Below are 25,672 nucleotides of genomic sequence, written 5' to 3'. Positions count from 1 at the left end.
AATCATTCTAGCTTATTTATTTCATCATTTAATCCTTGAACCATTTCATTGAGTTTTTATTTAATAATCGTAGTAGTAAACAATCATCTGAAGTATCGCTGCTAAAAATTGAATAACTGAGAATAATAATTGAGAAATACAGTCCTTAGAGGAACGATAATCGTACTCTTTTACGCTATATTATTACTTGACATCGTACACTTATGATTAATTCGAGCTTGAATATTATTAATTTTTACTAAGAATTTTACAATGAAAGTTTTGCTCGATCACAAAGCATGAAACATTTTGAAGTACTTACTTTTACTTGCGAAATACCTAATTTTAATTTTAAAATACTTGATTTGGTAAATGAGATACTCATAATATGTGATAGAATATTGGATATTCGAATATGCAACGTAAATTTAGTCATGATTGGTTTTTTCAACTAAGATTCATTAGAATACTTATTAATGTCATTTAAAGAAATGAAACAGTTCATTACTGATCGTGGAGTAAGAGTAAGTTGTTTGTAGATCAAAATAAGCACTTACTTTTAACAAAAATATAGTAGCATACTTGTCCCGGAGTAAAACTAAGTTCTTTATTTGTATACCGAAATAAATTGTTATTTTTATTTCATGAGAAGTGATGAGCAATGTATTTGTTAAAATTTCATTTGCATTGAAATTGCATCATAATGCATATTCGAATATCCAGTATTTTATTATCTATTTTAAGTATCTCATTTATAAAATCAAGTATTTTGAAACTAAAATTAGGTACTTATCAAGTAAACTAAGTATTTTAAAAGTTTCATGCTTAGTTGGGAATTTGATATTTTTTTTTTTTTACAAAATAGATATCACATGAGAAGAATATGTCATCCAAATGTATCTTCTGAGGAAAGACTAACACTTGGTGAACTTACGTCGAATATTCGAATATCCAGTATTTTAATACTCATTCTGAGTATCTCATTTACCAAATCAAGTATTTTAAAATTGAAATTAGATATTTCGCAAGTAAAACTAAGTACTTCAAAAAGTTCAATGCTTAGTTACGAATTTATTTTTTTAACAATAAAAAAATAATTAAATGAAATGAACATGTCATCCAAATGCATCTTGGATGGAAATGCGAGCATTTGGTGAACTTACGTTGCATATTCGAATATCCAGTATTTTAATACAACATTCTGAGTATTTCATTTACCAAATCAAGTATTTTAAATTGAAATGAACATTTCATCCAAATGCATTTTGGATGGAAATGCGAGAATTTTGTGAACTTACGTTACATATTCGAATATTCAGTATTTTAATACAACATTCTAAATATTTCATTTACCAAATCAAGTATTTTAAAATTGAAATTAAGTATTTGGCAAGTAAAATTAAGTACTTCAAAAAATTGAATGCTTAGTTGCAAATTTCTTTTTCTTTTAAAAAATAAAAAATATATATTTAAATGAAAAGTACATGTAATCTAAATGCATCTTGGATAGAAATGCGAGCACTTGGTGAACTTACATTGCTTACTAGAATATCCATTATTTTATTAACTTTTATGAGTATCTCAATTAGCAAATCAAGTATTTAAAATTGAAATTTGGTATTTCGCAAATAAAAGTAAGTACTTCAAAATGTTCAATGCTTGGTTGCGATTTTTTTTTAAAAAAATAAAGAAAATATCTAAATAAAACGAACATGTCATCCAAATGCATCTTGGATAGAATGCGAGCATTTGGTGAACTTACGTTGCATATTCGAATTTCCAGTATTTTAATACCCATTCTGAGTATCTTATTTACCAAATCAACTATTTTAAAATCGAAATTAGGTATTTCGCAAGTAAACTAAGTACTTGAAAAAGTTCAATACTTAGTTGCGAATTTATTTTTTAAACAATAAAAAAAATAATTAAATGAAATGAACATGTCATACAAATGGATCTTGGATGGAAATGCGAACATTTAGAGAACTTGCGTTGGATATTCCAATATCCAGTTTTTTAATACACATTTTGAGTATTTCATTTACTAAATCAAGTATTTTAAAATTAAAATTAAGTATTTCATAAGAAAAACTAAGTATTTCAAAAAAGTCAATTAGTTGGGATTTTTTTTAATGCATATTCGAATATCTAGTTTTTTAATACACATTTTGATTATTTCATTTACTAAATCAAGTATTTTAAAATTAAAATTAAGTATTTCATAAGTAAAACTAAGTATTTCAAAAAATTCAATTAGTTGCGATTTTTTTTAAATGCATATTCGAATATCCAGTTTTTTAATACACATTCTGAGTATTTCATTTACTAAATCAAGTATTTTAAAATTAAAAGTAATTATTTCATAAGTAAAACTAAGTATTTCGAAAAATTCAATTAGTTGCGAATTTGTTTTTTTTTTTTAAATGAATATTCGAATATCCAGTTTTTAATACACATTCTGAGTATTTCATTTACTAAATCAAGTATTTTAAAATTAAAAGTAAGTATTTCACAAGTAAAACTAAGTATTTCAAAAAATTCAATTAGTTGCGAATTTGTTTTTTTAAATGCATATTCGAATATCCAGTTTTTAATACACATTCTGAGGTAAAAACTAAGTATTTCAAAAAATTCAATTAGTTGCGAACTTGTTTTTTTTTAAATGCATACTCGAATATCCAGTTTTTTTAATACACATTCTGAGTATTTCATTTACTAAATCAAGTATTTCAGAAGTAAAACTAAATATTTCAAAAAAATCAATTAGTTGCGAACTTGTTTTTTTTTTTTTTTTTTAAATGCATACTCGAATATCCAGTTTTTTAATACACATTCTGAGTATTTTATTTACTAAATCAAGTATTTTAATATTTAAATTAAGTATTTCATAAGTAAAACAAAGTATTTCAAAAAATTCAATTAGTTGCGAACTTGTTTTTTTTTAAATGCATACTCGAATATCCAGTTTTTTAATCTACATTCTGAGTATTTCATTTACTAAATCAAGTATTTTAAAATTGAAATTAAGTATTTCACAAGTAAAACTAAGTATTTCAAAAAATTCAATTAGTTCCGAATTTGTTTTTTTTTAAATGCATATTCGAATATCCAGTTTTTAATAAACATTCTGAGTATTTCATTTACTGAATCAAGGATTTTAAAATTGAAACTAAGTATTTCACAAGCAAAACTAAGTATTTCAAAAAATTCAATTAGTTGTGAATTTGTTTTTTTAATAAAAAAATATTTAAATTAAATATACATGTCATCCAAATGCATCGGGATTGATGAGTGGAAAGAGAAAATGTCTAACAAAAATAAGTATTTATATATTTTTTATTAATTAAAGGGGTAAAAATGTAAAAATACATTAAACATGTAGTAAAAACTAAGGTGGTCTTTTGTCAGGTACTAAAATACAAAAAAATTCTGTTGGGTACTGAATCTTAAACAAATCATGCACAGATGTATTTTTCTCTAATTTACCGTAAATTGGGTGAATATTTAAATTTTTTATATTTATAAATCAATTTTCGTGTATATCGTGTATAAACAATTGTGAGTAATAATTATTACTGATAAAAAAGAAATTTTAAAAATAAAAGTAAACAAATTTTTTTAAATATAAAATAGTATTAATTGAGTATGTCTTTTGTGAGACGGTCTCACAAATTTTTATCTGTGAGACGGGTCAATCCTACCGATATTTACAATAAAAAATAATACTCTTAGCATAAAAAGTAATAATTTTTCAGGGATGATCCAAACAAAATATCTGTCTCACAAAATACGACCCGTGTCACACAGGTTTTTGTCATATTAATTTCTAACTATCAAATCCAATTCTTAAATAACATTAATCAAAAAGCACAATGGAATTCTAAATCCATAGAATCCAAATCCAATTTCAAATATCATTTTTAATTCTTCAAAACATCATTTTAATTTGAAATGACACTCACTTATTGGATCCAATGAAACATGAAAAAATTATGTTTGAATCGATGAGATAAAATTTACCTAAAAAATGGAAGAATTATATATTACATTTGACTCATGATTAGTGTCTAATATATCAAAACTATCTATATATAACTAACACATTTGACTATTTTTAAATTTGAAACCATTGAATTATATATTACATCCGACTGATTAGTGTCTAATATATTTAAGAAAATTAATTTTTTTTCTCTATTTTTAAACTTAAAACCATCGAATCTCACCAACCGCACTTGTTGATTTCAAGTTTCAACTAACTCACTTTCAGACAGTACGAACTACAAACAGTAGGAAAAAGGCATTATTTTCACTATTATAATTATAAAGTAAATTTTTTAGTGGAAAAAAAAAGTACGCATACTCGTTATTTCATAATTTATATCAGTAGAACATAGATAAAAAATTTATCTATTTTGAATATTAATTAATATATTATTTAAAAATCATACAAATAGTAAATTTTATAGTCTTGTGTTTTATCTAATAAGCATTGATAAAATTTGAAAAGACAATCAATTAGTATAAATTTCAAATTCTGGTAATAAACGAGAACACACACTTCACCAATTCGTTGGAACTTTTGCAGTCGTTGAAACAGAGCCTTCTTCCCTCAAATGGCGGCCAAGCTTTTTACTTTTTCGGAGGTTTCCAAGCACAACACCAACAAGGACTGTTGGCTCATCATTAATGGCAAGGTACGTACGTTTAATTTCACGGGTTGGGTTTTTTCGCTTGCTTTGTGTTCTGATTTACATGTTTTTCAGAAAATCCATGTCTGAAAATATATCCGAATTTCACAATATTTCCGACAGGTTTATGATGTGACCAAATTCCTGGAAGACCACCCCGGTGGTGATGAAGTTTCGTTGTCTGCAATCTTCAACTCATATCCTCTATTTTTCATCCTCTATCTACTAAAATAGATATCCATTATCTCTATTTTCAAAAACCTTCTCCAACCCATATCCTCTAAATATTACCAAATACTCTATTTCTCTAATTTATTTCATTCTCAAATACACATATATATAATTATTTAATTTCATAATGTATTATTTAACTAAACTTAATTAATTCGCTAAACATAACACAACTACATGTGTATTTCGACTCGTTTATTTAAAACAATACATTTATTTTGTCATCAAATTACAAACAAAAGACAACATTCATCAAACAGACATAAAATATAAATCAAGACAAACATAAACGACACATGATTTAAAAAACAACACACAAATTGACCATTAAAAATACTAATATTCTGAATTACTGTACTCCTCCCACAAATGGTCAATAAGAGCATCTCTTATTGAAAAATTCGAAATTAAAAAAAATGGCCAAAAAAATATTTAACATTAAAAATAAATAAAAAAATTCAAAATTATTAAAAAATTGGCCAAAAAATTTGATAAAACTACAAGGGTTATATTGCAATTTTCACAATGACAATTCTGTAATTAACCCATCCTCCATTTGCATCCTCCATTTGAATAGTTATCCTCCATTTTTAGAGGATTACTATTCCTTCCTCTAAAATGGAGTAGAGGAATAAAGATGGGTTGGAGGAGAATTCATTCTCTATAATGAAGGAATACTCCATTTTGGAGTTGGTTTGGAGATGCTCTATTATTGTATTTTTAATCATTCGTTTTACGAAAAATTATAGCTGACGTGAAATGTTTCGGAGATGTTGGTCACAACAACACCACCTAGGCAATGCTGCCGGAATCGGGAATTCTACGTAGGCGATGTTAATTTGTCGACGATTCCGAACAAGATCAACTACAGTCCTCCCAAGCAAGCTCACTACAATCAGGACAAAACATCACAGTTCATAGTGGAGCTGCTCCAATTCTTGGTTCCCCTTTCTATATTGGGATTGGCTTTTGGCGTTCGATTCTATGCTGTGACACTCTGAAGCGCTATCATCACTTGTCATTTGTTTTCATTTCTAGTTGCTTGCTTAATCGTTCATTAATTAGTTCTGCGTCTGTTATCGTTTCTAATCATGTATTACTTTCGCTTGGGGTTGGGCGTTCATGTAGGGTAATTCGGATCCCGACCCAACTCGATCCGATCGGGTAGAAAGAGTGGGATAGCTCGGGTATTTTTCATGTTCGGGTAGATAAATATTTGGTCATATCGGACCGGGTGTTAGAGAGTAAATTCCTACCCGATTGGGTAATTCGGGTTTATTTTTCTTTTTAAGAAAATTAAATTTTATGTATAGATGATATTATAAATTTAATTAAAATAAAATTGTGTCATTTTAGTTGGATGGTAACATACCATTATTGTTTTTGTTTTTTTAGCGGAAGCCCGAAACTCATAATAATCCAAATTTGAGTAATCCGATTACTTGAATTATACCCGAACCAGAATATTCTTACTCGCTTCCACCTCTCCTTTCGACATTTTTAATCTAGTTGTTGGGTCAACACTGGGCTCCGTTACTCATTGACACGAGAACCGTATCATATTCAGTTCTGTTTACCAGCCCGGCGAATATAATCGGGCTTTCCCAATTGGATTATTTTTCCAGAGCCGGATGTAACAACATAGTTTTTCTGTTTTTTAGGATGAGTTCAGACATTGTAGCTGGCACAAGCCATGTCTACATTACATTGTCCAAATCAGGGAAAAGCAAGAAACCTAAGTGGACTGTGAAATTCATTTTGGCAAAATTTGCGTGAGACGGTCTCACGGGTCGTATTTGTGAGACGAATCTCTTATTTGAGTTATCTATGAAAAAATTTTACTTTTTATGTTAAGAGTATTACTTTTTATTGTGAATATGGGTAAGACTGACCCGTCTTACATATTAAAATCTGTGAGACAGTCTCACATGAGACCCATTCATTATTTTTATATAAATTATTAGAGTGGTGGGGTTGTTTTTGTTTTTTTTTTTTTTCATTTTCTTTTAACATATGTTAAACACACGTCTCTCCTCATTTGGAGATGTTTAGATGTATATCTCTATACATATGATATTTGTGTATTATTGTATATCTAAAATGTTCATCGTTAATTTGACACTCATATATTAAATGCGATGAAATTTATTCAGATTGTATTCACTTCGATTATAGACATATAGATGAACACGATGGATGAACAACATATCAAAACTATTGAAACTCATGCAATGGTGAATTATATTATATCATCTAGCTGAAATTAATTTTTTAAAAAAAGAAAAACCCATCCACCAAAATTTTGAACTTTAAAATTAATCTGTCCCTTTTTTAATCAGAATCAACAACCTCAAATTATTAATTCTTACCGATTGAATATTAATTCACAATTATCCATATTTTTCTTTCATCAATTTAACCGAATAAACAAATCAATCAAATACGTAATAATAGATGGTACATTTGTTTATGTTGAATGTAATTTTAGATTTTTTTAATAAAGAAAATTATTACGAGACATAAGAAAATAGAAAGTAACACGATCTCTAGGGGACATCAGACATTGCTCCTGCAAAATCACTGTGAAGGATAGACAGGAGCCCTTGAGGTGGACGATTGTCCAATTTGTAACTGGCCCAGATGCTCACTTTATAGAGAAAACGATATATATATATATATATATATATATATATATATATATATATATATATATATATATATATATTTCAAAAATTCAATAATCAGCCTCAAAGTCTAAAATCACATTCCAAATATAATAAATATAAATATTTTTTTTTTCTTTTTTTCAACACAATAGCGGTAGAATGAAATACATTAATTACAATTTTTTTTCATTTTTACTACGTTCAGAACAATATTATTATATTACTCTGTATTCCAAAAATCATATGATATTGAGTTCAAATCACATTTATTAAGATAAATATCTAAATTAGATTTAATTTTTTTTTATCTCCGCCCGTTGTATAAAAAAAAACAATTAACATCATCTTTTTTGACATTTAATTTTTATTGTGATTTCACATGTAAATACTAAATCGGTATTAAATACTTGTACTGCAAAAAAAAATGATGAATACGAGATATCAACTATCAAAATAAATCACGTGGTTGCATTTGAATAGAGTGATTTGACTTCCATAGAATTATTTTCACAAGTGAATTTCTAATATAATTCGATTTTGCTGTAATTTAAGCATCATCATCTTAATATATATATATATATATATATATATATATAATATATTAAAAATGAGAAAGTGTAAGATTTCAGAGAAATGAAATTGGAAAAATATTTACAATACTATATTATTATATTAGTAAGTATGAATAAAATGTATATATTTTATATTAAATACATAAAAGGTAGACGAAATGTGAACAACTGTATCAGTTTTGACGTTTTGAGTCTTAAAAGTCCAATTTAAGGATGGGAAATTAAAACGGGATTTAAGGATCGAGTTCCAGTTCTTGAAGCTGTGCTTAGTCTTGTTTAAAACCAATCATTGATTGCACTCGAATATGCGTTGATTACAACAATTTCTACACATTTTGCCTTCGGGCCGGCTGCTAGTTCCTCTTCTGGGTTTTTTGCTTTTCTTGGTTAGATTTTGCTCGTCTCTCTTTTTCTTGTTTATTTCTAATTATAGGTGGAAAGATTGAACTTTTTTTCCCATCTATTGATGAATTTCGGTTTGCTATTTTTGTTCTTTTCGTCCCAGGTTAGCTGCAAGAATGTTGAGTCAAATTTTTATTTTTAGATTCGAGCTAGCTATTTTAAGCGATGAGAGGAAGTTTACGTTGGCTTATTCGGAACTTAGCGGATCAGTAGGGTAGTGGTCCTTATGTCGTTTTACTATTTTTGTTGGGGTTTGACAAGGATCTTACGGTATTGTAAAAAAAAATTTGAACTTTCTCACCAAAACGTGATATATGGATCCCGAACTATGTTGGAGTTTTATTTATTTTCAGGTGAATCTTTTAGGAATATATGATTTTCAAGTCGTGCTTGTGATCGATGTTTCTAAATTTTGGGGTTAGCTGAAAGATTCTACATTGATAAGACTGGAGTGATGCATTACATATTCCCTGCTCTGGATTTCTGAAATGCTTTGAGGGTTTTTCACTGAATAATGTAATCTTGGATTGTATAATTGGAATGAAAAGGTGTTTTATTTACTGATTATGTTGATTGAAGAGATCTTTTGATTACTTGGCTTTTCATTTCTTGCGTACGATGCTTTGGTTTGGCCGCGACCTTGATTGTGTCTCTTTAGATCAAATTTCTGGTTGTTACTCTTAAATGAGCAATTTTTGAATAAGAGGGATTCCCTTTTCAATTACAAGCGAAGATCCAAACACTTTTTATCTTCTAGTAAAACCTAGATAGCTGTTTGTTTACGTTTAGAAATCAAGTTTGAATACGTAATTCATGCCCATGCTGGATGCTCCTGTTATTGCCGCACTGTGTGTGTAAATTTTGATTTAATTCAGGGGAAAATGATGCTTAGTAAGGCAATTTTGAGATTTTGTTGGTGGTTCTGGCTTTGAATTATTTCGAATCTTGATTTTGAGTAGGACTAGAATACTTCGTGTCTGTGACAGCCTTTAGTCATACGTTTCAGTATGAACCTAGGCCATCCACCCGCACAGTGCTTTTGTTTGAAGTGAGTAGAATCTCACTTGAATATGGTTAATTTTGATCAATTATTTGTTCAAATATATCGTTTGCAGTTCTATTTGTGATCCTTCGACTTTACTCGTGGCTAAATGATGTGAAACTTGCCTTTCTCTCTTATTGTGATATAACCAGATGAATTTACAGCTAGAATCTATGAGCTATTTTGTTCTTTTATTTATAGTCCATATTTAGACTAGGAGCATGCCCTTTTTATCCTATACTAAAAGGAAATTTTTTAAGTTCCGGTATTATTGGACTTTCTATTTGTTCATTGTCGATATCGCGGGGATAAAAGGCGATGTTAATACATGCTCTCTTGAAACGAAACACGTGGAATCCATGCATGTATTTTGATATTTGTTGCATTTAATATTAACTAACTCAACCGTCCTGTGGTAGTTTCAGGTTTTTCTCTTGAATGCATATAAATGAAAATGGCCATCTCAATCAAACTTAATATTTTTTCCATTGTACGGATGCCGAACTTGAATTGTGCTAGTGTTGATTTTATTTTACCGAAATGTAAATGGTTGTTATAGTCAAGGAGTAGCTTAAACGCATAGTTGGCACAGATTAGAGGTATCAGTTTTTTACTTCTTTCTTTTTTTTAAATTTTCATCCCAAGTGGATAGAAAGCATTGAATCCTAGTAAAATTTTGAAGAAATTAAGCATAATGTGTGATTTTTTTTTTTAATGGTTGAACTCATTTGACTTAAAACAAAGCCTCCACTCGCTGAGTTTTATAAATGTCTCCAAAGGAATGCTAATTAACACTTGTTGAAAGTAGAGGAATGCATATAACTGAAATTATTTATACTTTATTAGAAGTGATGAGGTAAGTTGTGATGTGCTTGGCTGGCTTCTTCTCGTGAAATAAAAAAATAAGTCGAGAAGAAAAGAATCAAATGAACTTTATGGATCCATTAATATTTTGAGTCTTTGACACCCCCAAATGTTTTTCGCCTCTTTACTCTGACAACGATATTTTTATGCAGTAAAGCTTTTTTCTCAATTAATTTTTTTTCTGGACAGATACTCGTATTACCAACATTTGGAAAAGGAGAAAAGGATGACCCCTGGAGGTGGCACCTATGAAGGAATAATCGAATCTCTCAGTGGCAATTTCGATATTGTATCTGAAAGTGTTGAACTCAGGGCGTCTCCTCGTAGAAAAGTTTTGACTCTTACCAGTGCAAACCGTGGCGTAGCATCAAATACCTCAGTTCATGAACTTCTTGAGTGCCCTATCTGTATGGGAGTTATGTACCCTCCGATTCATCAGGTAAGCTGTCATCTGATCTAGTTACGAATTTTGTACTTCATTTGCATTCAGAACATCTAAAGTAGTTCCAAGTAAGACTTTTTCAAGTTTAGTTTAAACTGTCTTTAAGTAAATGCTAATATGATCAATCTTGTCAGATGTCACTCGTTGTTTTATTGATTCGATGGTTTAGGTTTTTTTCTAAATAGATGGTTCAAAATTGTAATGTTCCTGAACTTAAGGAGTGCATATTACAAACTTGTATAGTCAGTTCCATGAAAATTTCCCTATTAAACTTGGCTTTTCTCATCAGATTTTGCGTCGATAAATTTTGTTGAAAACTTAAAAGCTAAGTTTCTAATGTAAACTTTTCTGTCACATTGTTTTTTTAAAATGACATGTTCATTTGTATAAACTTGCTTAGTTTGTGCCAGAATGCTCAGATGCTGGAGAAAAAGCTATTGTAGATGGAAAATAATGATTTGAAGAACCTCTTTCCGTATCTGCAATAAAAAATCATTACCATACACCGTCACATATCGAAATATCAAGATTTTAAACCAGTCATAATCTAATTTTCTACGCATTTACTGGATTATTATTTGTGAAGGAAGAGAAAAGTGTAGAGTTTTCCATTAACATTTTTCTTTCAGCAGAGTGTGTTCACGATAATACTGATTTTCCTGGAACAAAAATGTTACTTAAACTATCTTGTCTATACCGATCCCAAGAGTATGCAACTATGCTCTTCTAGGCTGCTCTACAAGTATACTTAAGCATATCGCTGTTATCATTGCTCCCCAGTTTATACATTGTGCATAAATTAGATTATGGGCCACACCATCACAATCTATTTTCTTCATTTAATAAAATTACAATTATTCTAGTAAGAAAGATACCATTAAGCCGACAATGAAGCCATATTATTTTTCCGATTCAGTGTCCAAATGGCCATACTTTATGCTCCAAGTGTCAGTCGAAGGTGCGTTGTTGTCCAATATGTCGGCACGAGCTAGGGAACATAAGGTGCTTGGCATTGGAAAAAGTTGCGGAATCACTGGAACTGCCTTGCAGATACCAAATCCTAGGCTGTCAAGATATACTTCCCTATCATAGCAGGCTGAGACATGAACAGAATTGCAGGTTTCGTCCCTACAACTGCCCATATGCCGGAGCTGAATGTCCCGTTACTGGTGATATTCCGTTCCTCGTGGCACATCTCAAGAGTGATCACAAGGTTGATATGCACGATGGGTCGACTTTTAACCACAGATACGTCAAGTCCAATGCCCAAGATGTTGAAAATGCCACATGGATGCTCACAGTAAGGGATCCATCTTTCACTCGTTTTTTCCTTTTTCTTGTAGAACAATAATTTTTAAATGAAGTAATGGATTTTATGTTTCTTGATGGTCAATGATACAAGCATCTTGAATCATATGATTACCATACCTTGGAGAATGGAAAAAGTGACGCGACTCTTGCATTTATTCAGGTTTTCAACTGTTATGGGCATCAATTCTGCTTGCACTTCGAGGCTTTCAGCATAGGCATGGCCCCAGTTTACATGGCATTCATTCGTTTCATGGGGGATGATCATGACGCTAAAAAGTTCAGCTACAGCTTGGAAGTTGGCGGAAATGGCCGAAAGATGACATGGCAAGGAGTTCCGAGGAGCATTCGCGATAGCCATTCAAAAGTCAGAGACAGTATGGACGGGCTAATAATTCAGAGAAACATGGCCCTTTTTTTCTCCGGAGGTAACAAACAGGAGCTTAAGCTGAAAGTGGCCGGACGTATATGGAAAGAGCAATCATAGCTTTTGTTTCGAAATTTTTGAGCGATCTCAGTGCTATGTAGCTTAATCAATAAGCTTATGCACAACCAAGCCTCAAGTATTTCTATCATCTCAATGTAAATGGTAAACTTACAAAAGTTAAACGGATTTGCTCTTAATGTACGTACCATTAGGCTATGAATATGGGTAGACAAGGCCTGTAGCTAGTCATTGAATTGAACGAGATAATGACAGATGCACCAGGAATAAAAAGAGTGTGGCTGTAGAATTTGTGGTAATTTATTTTAAAAATGACTCATATATTCATGGACGAGACGCGAATGATATACTATATAAAGATGATAAATCAATAAGTTGCATGGATAATATATTAACACTAATATGTCGTAGAGTAATGCGAGAAATTAGAGATGATATTGGAAGTTGACTACTTGCTGCATCAATTTCCCATCTTCTTTATTTGTAGTCCCTTTCGTCCATTTATTTCAGAAATAATGTAATATTACTTTTCATAATATTTAAAAAAAGTTTACACAGATATAATTTGTAGACTCGTGATGAATGCATTCATTCCATGGTATTGTAATATCAAGGTGAGTCCGAGATTCAGGGTTTATTTCATTCTATCCACGTGAGCATTGTCCTCATGATAGAATGAATGATCAAGATTTGTCCATGCATATATATGATCTATTTTTTTTTAATTGTATGTGTGACAAGATCTTATCCGTTGAAATGAAATAGAGGTAATGTCCACATAAATAGGATCTCGTCTACCGAGACTGTGATGTTTTAAATTAGTCAAAAATGGCAACTCAACTTCGGTCCGTATGAGCTAACAAAATTACTTATTTTAAAATGTTGAAGCCACTACATACGAAGCATGTGACGCTAGTTCCAGCTATTGCTTTGCAATTGGCTTGAAATACATGGATTCGGCAGTGGATGAGCCGCAAGCCGCCGCGGCGGTTCTCCATGTGGTGGCGGTACCTTATCCCGGGCGCGGCCACATCAACCCAATGCTCAACCTTTGCAAAGCGGTGGCGGAGAAGAGCTCCGACGGCATCCATATAACCTTCGTCGTGACGGAGGAATGGCTGGACTTGATCGGCTCCATGACCAAGCCGCAGAACATCAGCTTTGCCGCCATCCCGAACGTCGTGCCGTCGGAGCGTGTTCGCGGCCGTGATGTATTTGGATTCGCGATGGCCGTTTTGACCAATATGGGAGATCCATTCGAGCAGCTCCTGGAGCTGCTCCAGCTCCGGCCGGCTCTCATTATAGCCGACGCGTTCTTGCCTTGGGCGGCGGACGTTTCCGGTCGGAGGAATATCCCGGTAGCTTACTTGTGGACTATGTCGGCTTCGGTATATACTTTGTTTCACCATTTTGACCTTCTAGCTCAAAACGGCCATTTCCCCCTGCACTTATCTTCAGGTATTTAAATAACAATTAAGTGCAAAAATTACTGTCTAACTTAACTTCTTACCCCTTCTATTTGAAGTTTATTATTTACCCATCTTATTTTATATATAATACCACATTCTTTACGTTTTTTAAGATCAACTTTAGCTGATTTAGCAATATTTTTCCTTCTTGATAATGTGGTTAACGTTCGCTCATTTCTCCTTCTTGTAGTGAATGGACCAAGTGGTATGGTGGATTATATTCCGGGGCTTGCTCCATCTCGTGTTGAAGATCTTCCAAGCATAATAAGGGATCAAGAAATGGCCTCGGCTTTCCTAGAAATATGGCCCCAAGAGTCCAAAGGAAAGCATCTCATCTTCACTTCTATTTACCATCTTGAATCCCAAGCATTTGATGCTTTCAAGCACAAGGTTGCATTCTCAATCTACAATATCGGGCCAGCCACCTCTTTTTTCAAAGCCAAAGCGGCCACGACGATCAACTCGGCTACTGATCATACAAGTGACACCGATGCCTGCTACTTGAAATGGTTGGACCTCCAGTCTCCTGACTCAGTCTTGTACGTTTCATTAGGCAGTTTCTTGTCTGTTTCGGCAGTCCAAATGGACGAAATCATTGCCGGGTTGAATAAAAGTGGCGTACGTTTCATGTTGGTGACGCGGAATGAGACGAATGGGTTGCAAGAAAGTTGCGTAGGTAATGGATTGGTTGTGGAGTGGTGTGATCAAGTGAGTGTACTTTCCCATCCTTGTGTTGGAGGGTTCTGGTCGCATTGTGGGTGGAATTCGACGAAAGAGGCTGTGTTAACAGGCGTGCCCGTGCTTGCTTTCCCTATAGTGATGGATCAATTGCTTAATGCAAAGATGATTGTCGAGGACTGGAGAATGGGATGGAGGGTGAAGAGGGAGGAGTTTGGCAATGTGGATTGTTTGGTGAAACGCGACGATATTGCGGATCTTGTGCGGAGGTTTATGGACATGGAGAGTCCTGAGAGGAAGGAGCTAAGTAGAAATGCAAGGGAACTACGGGAGGCTAGTGAAAGAGAATTCGCGGATGGGGGGTCGTTTCTGTCCAATGCTGAGGAGTTCACTAAGTCAATCCTACAGGACAGATGATGTGCTCATGTTCAAAGCATGGAGACTACGGATTGCATGCAAGTTTCTAGGCTGAATGCTTTCTCTCCATTGTAGTTTCAACCGTTGGATGGACTTTTACGGGAATAACATGTTTGAGATTTAATAAATTCTATATATAACCATATATATAAATCGAGTAGTCTTCGACCCATCATAGAAGATTTGATTCGACCGGATTTTTACACATAAAGTGGATCATACCAATTGATTTAATATTTTTGAAACTCGTGATTAATTAGAACGTATTATTGAGTCATTTATTAGACAAAGGGTCCATGTAAAATTATGTAAATAACGTGAACTCACAAAATATTTTCAACAATATCTCAATTGAGACACACAAGTTGTCTGGATATGAATAGTTGTTGGAGATGGAATCCTTATTGACCAATTATTCAATTCTAGGGTTTCCATCCAAAATTGATTTTCAAATTTTGGGATTTTGGATTTCTTCATAATTTGATTTCTCACTTTATATTTGAATTATTCACTGAAATCAAACAGATTTTTTTCATATCAATCAATAAATAAATTAAAAAAAATCTCATAATTCAAAATAAATGTGTATCTAATATCACCATTTAGAAATTTTATAAATTCTATAAATCACACGATTGAAACCATATACCACAACATGTCACAAATTCATGTCGAATTAAAAAAATATAAAACAATAGATATGTATTTGAATCCATTGAATTAGATAAAGATGATAGAGAAGTTTAGAATATGTACACTGAATGTATTCTTTGTTATTCGATGTGCTTTCAGAACCATAACAATATATATAATCTGAATAGTCTTCAACTCATGATAAAAAGATTTGATTAAACTGAGTTTCTACACAATGGATCATATTAATTTATTTAATACTTTAAAAATTCATAATTAATCAGATCATTTAACTTAATCTTTTCTAAAATAATAAATCTATAAATAATTAATTAAATTACATGAACCCACCAAATTTCTTCCCGACACTCTCAATTAGGGATGGCAATGGGCCGGGGCGGGGGCGGGTTTGCCATTACCATCCCATCCCCGAATTCCATCCCCACCCCCATCCCCGCCTCGATCCCCGCTTTTTCGTGTTCGGGGAATCCCCAAACCCGAAACTTCGGGGATCCACTTCCCATCCCCGTCCCCATCCCCGTTTCAAAAATATTAATATAGCAAGACGATGACGAATTCGGAGATTTTCTCAAACCAAAAGTTATTATTATCTATAATTATTAGAGATAATATTAATATTAATATCAATATAACTATTATTTTATTATTGATATTATTTTCCGGGATGGGTTCGGGGATTTCGGGGATGGGGATAATAATCTCATATCCGTCCCGAAATACATCGGGGATTTAAAAAAATCCCCATCCCCGAATCCAAACCCGAAAAAATCGGATATTCCCGTCCCCGTTTCGGGTTTTCCCCCAAATCCGTGGAGAAAGTTGTCATCCCTACTCTCAATGCAGTAATATCCATTAGATGTGACGGATTCCACAGAAACGACCATCAATTTCTCTTACTATCAAATAATTATTGTTGAACCATACTTCTGCCATTTCCTCCAATCCCACTTCCAATTAGTATATTGAATTTCGTCTATTTCTCGATTGATGTATAATTTAATAATCTATATATTTATGCTAAGGAAAGGGGTTTAAAAAATGGGCAAGTGAATACTGCTCAACTAATCATGCCAGCTCCGGGGCTTGTATAATCTTCCATTTGGCCAAAACGTATTCAATTGTATTGTTTGGAATTTTCTTAAATTTTAACATATTAGTAATCTTGTAATTCATTACATATTAGTAAGTCCAATAATTTATATTATATACACCTTATCTTATATAAAATATACTTAGTAAACGAAGCACACGAGTTACGTGTACAATAACGACTATTATGTATATGAATCGTGGTTATAATTTTTAATTATTATTTAAATAACGAAAATGAAATTATATTAGGAATCACAGAGGAAATTATATTAGGAATCACAGAGTCGACAATTAATGGAGCTGTTTAACTTAAAAAAAAAAAAACAAAAAAACAATGTCGGGCAATGATATCATATTAGCCTATTAGGTACACGGCCAACAACTGAACTCCACTTAACACTAACTGTTCCAAATATTTATATTTTTAAATTATATATATATATATATATATAACCACATATATCATAAATACAGATCTCTTATAGACGTTCTCACGAATCTTTATTGGTGAGATGGGTCAATAATGTTCATATTTACGATAGAAGTTAATATTATTTTCATGGATAACCGAAATAGAATATTTATTTCATAAAATTAATTCATAAGATCATTTCACCTATTTTTTTTATATGCTAAACAGAGAATTAGGTAAACTAAGACAATGCTTGTGGTCAAATGGAGCTCTGGCATATGCCGTATAATCACTACAAGATTGGATCAATTCAAATAACATTCCCACCAATTAAAAACAATATTTTTTTCCCCTAAAAAATGAGAAAAAAAATTAATTAATTTCTTTTTAAGTTTTAGCACCGGCCCCGTTTTATCCTTGCTCTTCTCCAATTATTGTTTTTTGTTATTCGTCATCTTGTCTCTATTTCTTGTCTTATCTCATCAATTTTGCTGATATCGCGGAAAATAATATTAAATTAAAAATAGTATATTCTATGCGAGTAATTATAATCTCAAATTTATATTTTTAAAAATAATATATTTTATATATAATATTTGGAAAGTTATTCATATTAAAATGTTTAAGAGAGGTGGAAACATAAATGAAGGTGAGAGGATTGCATTTACATTTTTTTTTTAGTTTATGAAATTAGAAAGAGTTAATTACATCTAACCCATATCAGGTTTGTTATATTTAAATATTATATACAAGTTTGTGAAAAATAATAACTTTTAACATCACAAATATCCTTTCGTATTTATATTTTTATTACATATAACCCCTGAAAATTTAATACAAATATAAATATAAAGAATAAGTCTTTTGTGAGACGGTCTTACGAATCTTTATCTTTGAGACGGGTCAACCCTATCGATATTCACAATAAAAAATAATATTATTAGCATAAAAAATAATAATTTTTTCATGGGTTATCCAAACAAGAGATCCGTCTGACAAAATATGACTCATGAGATCGTATCACACAAATTTTTATCAAATATAAAAGTGTAAAATGTAAGATAGAGAGTATTTGTAATTTTATAAATTTTTAAATTAATTTACAACTTTTCACAAATTTCAAAGAAGTTATTGAATATTTTTTAATTATAATAAACCAAAATAAATATAATTATTCCAATTATAAATTTAGAAAGTAAAATAAAATTTTAAATTCAGATCTGAGGTATCCAATTGTAAAGACGTGAGCTTCACTAGATCTGACCTTTCTATTTTGTTGTGAATTTGCCTATATTTTGGCATTTCTTGCCCCTTAAATTTCATAAATGCTCTTCGGAATCCGGGAAATCCAATCACCTTTACCCACAATTGAAGCTTCCGAACCCTGAATTTTCAGTTTTCAAGAAAAAGAAATCAGTTTGTTTATCTTCTTTTTTTTTTTTGTGGAATTTATATCGGGTTGTCCTGTTGCAGTTGTGTGAATTTCATCAGCTAGCGAGAGGGCCAATCAGTTGCAGCGGTTTCAAATTCTTCTTCAAATTGTCTTTTCCCAAGAAATCCATTTTATTTTCCGGCGAATGGCAACCACCAGCGGCGGCGCAGGTAGATTGAGCTCGCAGAACTTGGGGGACTTTCTGAGAATCAAAGAAGAAGAACATCACCATATCCTTATCAACAGAGCCACCACAAACAGCGGCGTTGACCGGAACACCATTTCCGGTCTAACATTAAGCGCCCTTCTCAGCGACAAAGTGAGGCCACCACCCGAAGAGCCGCTGCCACGTGTCCAGTCTAACCGGACTCTCTTAGATATTATCAAAGATGATCAAGATCCCAGCGGGGAAGACGGCGGACAAAGCTGGCGACATTTGACGGAGAGGCTTCGCCTCAGCTGCAGCAGCTCCAGCGGTTCCGGTTGGACCTCAACAGCCCCCAACGTCACCGTTAACAACGACGGCGGCAATCGCATGATGCCCCGCCGGCTCTCCATCTTTTCTTCCGATTCGACTGAGCGAAACATTTCAGCTGTGTCCAGACGTTCAACAGAAAGAGCAATCGGGAGATTCGAGCAGACAACCTCACTCCTCCCAATGAGAAGATCGCAAACTCCAAGGGGAGCTGATAACATCAACCACAACAGCAATGAAGGCGAGGGAGCTGCGGAAGTTGAGCAGCAGCTGTACTCAGGGAGAGTGTCGCTGATGACGTTGTTGGCGGAAACGGACGGATCGATATATATGTTGGAGGAGGAAGAGAAAGGCGTTGTTGATTTGGAAGAAGTCACCGGCGGCGGAGGAGGAGATTCTAACTGCTGTGTATGTATGATTAGGCGGAAGGGGGCGGCGTTTATCCCATGCGGACATACGTTTTGCAGGCTGTGCTCCCGGCAGCTACTTGTGGAAAGACGAAATTGCCCCCTTTGCAATGCCCCGATACACGAAATTCTTGATATCTTCTGATCATCTCATCCTCCAATCACACACTTCCTTTTTCCTCTGCCTTTTTTGTGACATTTTCCGATTTGGAGGGTGAAAAAGAAAATTTATTCATTACTCAGATATTTTATTATGATCTCAATTTTATGTTGTTTTTTCCTTTTTCCTAATTTTCAATTGTAATTTTCTAATAATTTGGTCATAATTAAATAAATGCATAAAATTACTAGTAATTAATATTTGGCAAAAACTTGTGTGAGACAGTCTCACATGTCTCGTATTTTGTGAAACAGATATCTTATTTGGGTCATCCATGAAAAAATATTATTTTTTATGCTAAAAGTATTACTTTTTATTGTGAATATCGTTAGGGTTGATTTGTCCCACAGATAAAAATTCATGAAATCATCTAACAAGATACCTTCTCTTGATATTTTCAAACATGGTTGATTGTGCTATCATTTGTAGAAAAAGCCCCATTGCTATCCACTCTTTATTATTGATTATTTCTGTGTAGAAAATATTTGATAATATCGATTAGCGTAAAAAATTGGGTGGTGCACATATAACATGAAAATTTAAAATTTTGAATTTTGAGTTGAAGTCACTGAACATGGATAGATAGACAATTACTGCACCAGTCAAGACCGGTAGCTGTCGAAAAAGACATGGTCAAGCTGGCATGTCTAAAAAGTCTGGTCTAAGAATTGCACACGGCACAAAAACTTCTTTCCAAATATATAAACAAGTTTTTATATTTATTATTAATTTTCTAACGTTTTATCCATTTATTTCTATCATTAAATACATTAATTACTTTCAATAATATTTGCATCTTATTAAAATATTATTGAATAATTTTAAAATTAAAAAGTTTTTTTAAAATTTATTTTTTCAATAATTTTTTGAATTTGTATATATTTTGAGTGGAGAATAACTTTATTATAATTGAGTTTTAGAATTTAATATCTCATCTCGAATCGAAATCTTAGTCCTTAGTATTATCAAATTTGGTCAGGCACATTATCAAATTTTAGTCTTTGGTTTTATTGTATCTTTCATTTTTTGACGATTTTAGTTATTTTTTTTCGAAAATATTGATGATGATCGGAAAAATGATTAAAATTATAAAAAAAATACAGATAACAAACTAAAACTGATTATATTTTATAACATATAGGTCTAAAATTGCAAAAAATCAAACATACATAAAATAAAAAATAAAAACTCTCTTTAAAGTTTAAATTATATTTGCGACGAACCCATCTCTGGTTCGATCCCACCGCCGATTTCCATTCTTACAAAATACCGGTCTGGAACCAATACCAAATAGTGTAAGCTCTAAGGAAAGGGCTCAAATGATCAAATATATTCAATCTTATGGTTAATAACTTGTGGTTCAGGTTCTGTGGAAGATCTCCCGATTAGGGTATTCAAGGACAACACGAATATTGGTGTAATGTACCCAAAACAAGGCATGAAGGTAGAAGCCAGCTTGTGGGATGGAGATAGCTAGGAAACAGATGGAAGACAAACCAAGACTTTAATATATCTTTTGTAGAACTTTGAGTCAATATTTGGATGAAACAGATACTTGGAATCAATTAATGCCATGTCTTCTGGATCCAACTACGTCGGATGAAACCAAAAGGTGTGATAAAATTATAAGTGCATACAATATGGACCCCATATACCGTTCATGCTGTCACAAAAATTTCCATGAGATCTTCTCGCGTCTCAATTTTGTGAGACAGATCTCCAACACAATCTGATTCATGAAAAAATATTACTTTTTATGTAAAAAAAATATTAATTTTTTTGTAAATATGGACCGAATCAACCGGCATCATGAATATAAATATGTGAGAATATGTCATTTGGAGACTTACTCTTCTAGGTGCTATTTTTCACTCATTGCATCTTTTTTTCCTTGGTTATATGATTATAGTACTCGTCATCTTTTCACAAGTCTTGTTTCTATCATCCACAACTTATTTTCTTTTATCATACCAAAGTTCACCTTGTTTAGTTTCTCCTACTGGATACAATAGTAGAGCTTTGGATCTAAATAATCAATCCCCCGCAACCATGAATCTTTTGCTAGTTTGGTCCCCGGTGATTAGGAAATATGCTTCAAAGTGTAAATAGAAACACAATTTCTAAATTTCTCTGATGTTTTCTCATATGATATATGTCGATGGTCTCAAATTTTTATATGCTGACCATGTTGTTTTGAATCTCGATCTGGTTATTATAGAAACGAAAAAAAATTCTCTAAGTGTAAAGCTTTCTTTATCATCTGCCATCTGTTGAATTTGTGCTTAATCATCTCAAGACTTCAAAGGTCTTGGTTTGTTCGGTAGTATCGAAGGGATACAAGGGGATAGAGCAGTAGAGTGAATTTGCAGAATAAAATGTTTCTCCCATCTCTGGTTTGTCTTTGATAAATTTTACTATCAAGCTGAAGTGCACTTGTTTGTTGAAGCATATCCGTGTTCCTATCCCTTCAAATAGCTCTTTGACTTTACGTCTTTCTTGATGCAATGCTTTGCTTGCAGCAGGAAAGAAAGCAGGCCCATTGACATTGATGCTATCCAAGTTATATGCCAAGTTGCTGGGAAAGCAATGGGAACCACCACAATCTTCATCGGCATCTACACGTTCAAACACAAAATATAAGCTGATCGCGAAAGTTGTATTAGTAGCTGGGCTTGCTTTTGCTTGGCAGTATTATTCTGAATGAACATGAGAGACATAGAAAATCTTTTTTGCATCCGTTAGCATGGATTAGTATCTTTCAAAGTCCACTTGTACTGAATCTTGTAACATTGAATCACATAATTCTCAGGTTTCCCACTGGTATTTATAAATTATAATATAATGCATTCAACCATTCACATTTAGTACTTGTAATAGAACTACAGGCGACAGTATAATATGTTTTTTGCAAATAGAAAAACATGGTAGAACCGAACAAAGACAAATAAATTTAAAACAGCAGATATCTTGTCTTGCTGTTCCAACCGGATTTTACATGAGTTGGGCACTGCTCCTACTACAACTAAACGTACCAAAGTCTATATAGATACGTTGTAAAGGAGGAAAGAAGTCCTACATAAACCATACGAGCATTCAACATTTCACACTCTGTAATTGTAAAGTCATCTTATTTTCTTCAAAGGAGTGGTAGCAACATTTTCTTCGTCTCTAATTCTTTTGGTGTTTTCGCTGAAAAAACTGCATGGAGAAGATCTTCTGTTTGATGTGGTAGTGCCATTTCCAGCCAGGAGACGTCCGTAACAAACCTCTGAAATTTTCATTTGAAAATTCAAAATTAGGTATCTAAAGTTATTTGGACATATGAATAAGGAATAGTTTGAAACTTGACCTCCAAATAGTAATTTTCCAATTTTAATATCTTTCTTAAGCTAATATATATACATATATAGAGTTTTGTTACTCTGGACACCTATGTTAGCACCGATGAAGTGGTATCCTGTATATCCAATAGATGCACGTCACCTCAACCAATGCTCACATAAATGTCCACACCGGTGCTCACCATATCAATATATATGTAGAAGGAGGTCATACTTTAAAACCATTTCCAGGTATTAATATTCAACTATGCTGTCGGAGGAATAAAAACGTCCTCAATGTTTTGTGATTGCCTATACAGCATAGTCAAAAGGTGACACCTAATTGATATAGAAGCAAAACGATTTGAGTTGTGCAATTATCTATCATTCGTTATAGTTGTTAGAATAACACCAAGAACCCAATCCTACTAATTATGAGGAAAAGTATGAAAATCTCAAAATATGCAGCATACATGGGAAGGCTTCATAAGTTCTCGATCTCTTTAGGTGACTCTCATCTTCCAGCAATAACTTCCGCTTCGAACGGGAAGCATCAGGTCCATTGCACCAAGCTGTTTGAGTACTCAGATCTACTGGTCCTACAAAGAGACAGTGCTTCAGATGGATCGAAGTTGGAATCTAGGTCACCTTGAGTATCTATCTATTCGCCAAACTTCTCTCAAATCATCATAAGAACTAGTTCCTTTCAAAATTAGAGCATCTGAGTAATGTCTCAACTGGCTCCTTAATACTTGGTCTTAGAACCAGAATTCTGCTTCCTGAGAAGCATCATCAAGTTCTATCTACACCTCCCAGTCCCAATATGCATAATCATTTTAACAAAAGGAAAACATAAACAAACCCAAGAATCTAGTTTGAAGTGGCATAATCAATTGCAGATTCCAAAGTTTCATTATTACATAAAGCAAACATGAAGTCTAAAAAAAACATTAAAACACCCATGGCTGAAGACGCAAGAACCACCATATCCACGTGATTAGTTGCAATGGTAACATATATACAGAAAATGATAACGCGAACCCAGAAAAGAAAAAAACAGAAAAAGCATACTTTTGGGAGCATTTCTGGATGGCTTGCCATGAACAAGAAGAGCATCGGAATCAGTGCCGCCGGTGGACAACCCTCGAGCGGAAAAGAAACCAATCAAAGACTTCCATGTCACCGAAGAAGCTATGAAATCAACCCCTCGACTTATAAAGTGACCGTTGAGCTTCAAGGTATTCGGGTCGAGCCCGAAAGCCCGGGAAATGAATCCGAGGTCCAACCTCTGATCTTCACGTTCAATAATCTGGACAATCTTGGAGACAGATGGGCAAAATAGCTTTATGGTTCTTTTTCCCTCTTCCCTCGCCACTTCTCCCATGGTAACTGGTAATACCAACTCTAAATACTACGAATGAATCGATGGTTGTGAGAACATTGGAATTATTTGAGTGACTGTTTCTTCTTCTTTCGGTCTCGCGGATTCCAGAAGTATCCTCTGCACTCACTGCTCCAATTAGTCGCATAATTGAAATTATGTATCTCTTATTATTTATCAAAGCTGAGTAGGTTAGAGTAATTTCCTTGCTCTGTTTTTTAAAATATTTAAAATATCTTTCACCCCCACTCTCTACATTACTAATTATATATATTAATAAAGTGTTAAAAAAAAAGCAAGTCACATTTAGTTTAGCGGATAAAACCTATGTTTCTTAATCATGAGGTTGTAGGTTCAATTTTTGTTTGGGTCTTTTTTATTCTTTTTTAATTTATTTTTTAGTTCATATATCAAAATTATAATGTAGCCACTCATTATTTCTTATAAATATATTTTGATCTTCATTTAAATATAAATCAAATAAATTATAAAAATATATCGTACAAGCACGCAACGCGTGTGTCGTTGTACTAGTTATTAATAAATTTTGCCAAGATTATTGAAAATAAAATACAAATGCATAGATTTCATGTATCAAATAACTTAAATTGAATACATAAAACATAAGTAAAAATTTGTGTAATACAGTTTTATGGATCGTATTTTGTGGGAAAATTTTTTTTATTTGGGTTATCCATGAAAAAATATTAATTTTTATGCTAAGAGTATTACTTTTTAATAAAAATTTGTAAAATCGTCTTATAAGAGACCTAATATGAAATATAATATTTGGATTCTTTATTTCTTGGAGATGAAATAAAAATATGTCATATCATATCGTTAAAATAATTTTTTTACGGAACGTAATTTATGTTTGGATCTAGAGATTGAATTTCTTAATCTTTTTAATTAATTAAATTAAATAATAAAAAATAAAATAAATTTCGTAATAATCAAACCAAATAAACTGATTTGACTGTCTTTATTCAAATTTTAAATTGAATTTTCTATTTATTGTAAATTTTAAATATCCTTAGCACCATCATATCATTAAATAAAAATAATAATAAACAAAACCTTTTAAATACGAAAATAAATTTTTTTCCCTAAGAATCTATTTCTACAAATGAAAA

General features: G+C 32.4%; 4 protein-coding genes and 1 pseudogene across 4 annotated transcripts; 4 read left to right on the top strand and 1 right to left on the bottom strand.

Moving 5' to 3' along the window:
- The first annotated feature begins 4,565 nt into the window (after positions 1 to 4,565).
- Positions 4,566 to 5,902, top strand: LOC140809641 (cytochrome b5-like; annotated as a pseudogene).
- Positions 5,903 to 10,657: 4,755 nt separating this feature from the next.
- On the top strand, positions 10,658 to 12,913 carry LOC140809640 (E3 ubiquitin-protein ligase SINAT2-like). Its single transcript, XM_073167328.1, has 3 exons — positions 10,658 to 10,886; positions 11,806 to 12,189; positions 12,361 to 12,913. The coding sequence occupies exons 1-3, from the start codon at positions 10,674 to 10,676 to the stop codon at positions 12,682 to 12,684; spliced, it is 921 nt and encodes a 306-aa protein (XP_073023429.1). The 5' UTR covers positions 10,658 to 10,673; the 3' UTR covers positions 12,685 to 12,913.
- A 602-nt stretch (positions 12,914 to 13,515) lies between these two features.
- LOC140809992 (UDP-glycosyltransferase 87A1-like) lies at positions 13,516 to 15,334 on the top strand. The gene is made up of 2 exons (XM_073167781.1): positions 13,516 to 14,100; positions 14,302 to 15,334. Exons 1-2 carry the CDS (start codon positions 13,593 to 13,595, stop codon positions 15,204 to 15,206), a joined length of 1,413 nt encoding a protein of 470 aa, XP_073023882.1. The 5' UTR covers positions 13,516 to 13,592; the 3' UTR covers positions 15,207 to 15,334.
- Positions 15,335 to 18,941: 3,607 nt separating this feature from the next.
- LOC140810463 (uncharacterized) lies at positions 18,942 to 19,823 on the top strand. Its single transcript, XM_073168317.1, has one exon. It carries the CDS (start codon positions 18,942 to 18,944, stop codon positions 19,821 to 19,823), a length of 882 nt encoding a protein of 293 aa, XP_073024418.1.
- Positions 19,824 to 22,765: 2,942 nt separating this feature from the next.
- On the bottom strand, positions 22,766 to 24,675 carry LOC140810462 (uncharacterized). Its single transcript, XM_073168316.1, has 4 exons — positions 24,230 to 24,675; positions 23,632 to 23,757; positions 23,498 to 23,539; positions 22,766 to 23,106 (listed from the first exon to the last, which is right to left on the bottom strand). Exons 1-4 carry the CDS (start codon positions 24,540 to 24,542, stop codon positions 22,961 to 22,963), a joined length of 627 nt encoding a protein of 208 aa, XP_073024417.1. The 5' UTR covers positions 24,543 to 24,675; the 3' UTR covers positions 22,766 to 22,960.
- Positions 24,676 to 25,672: the final 997 nt, after the last annotated feature.

The sequence above is a fragment of the Primulina eburnea genome, chromosome 13 (genome assembly GCF_022965805.1).
Source record: "Primulina eburnea isolate SZY01 chromosome 13, ASM2296580v1, whole genome shotgun sequence".
Classification (NCBI taxonomy): Eukaryota; Viridiplantae; Streptophyta; class Magnoliopsida; order Lamiales; family Gesneriaceae; genus Primulina; species Primulina eburnea.
Note: the sequence above shows the minus strand (reverse complement) of the source record. Positions and strands in the feature narration are given on the sequence as shown.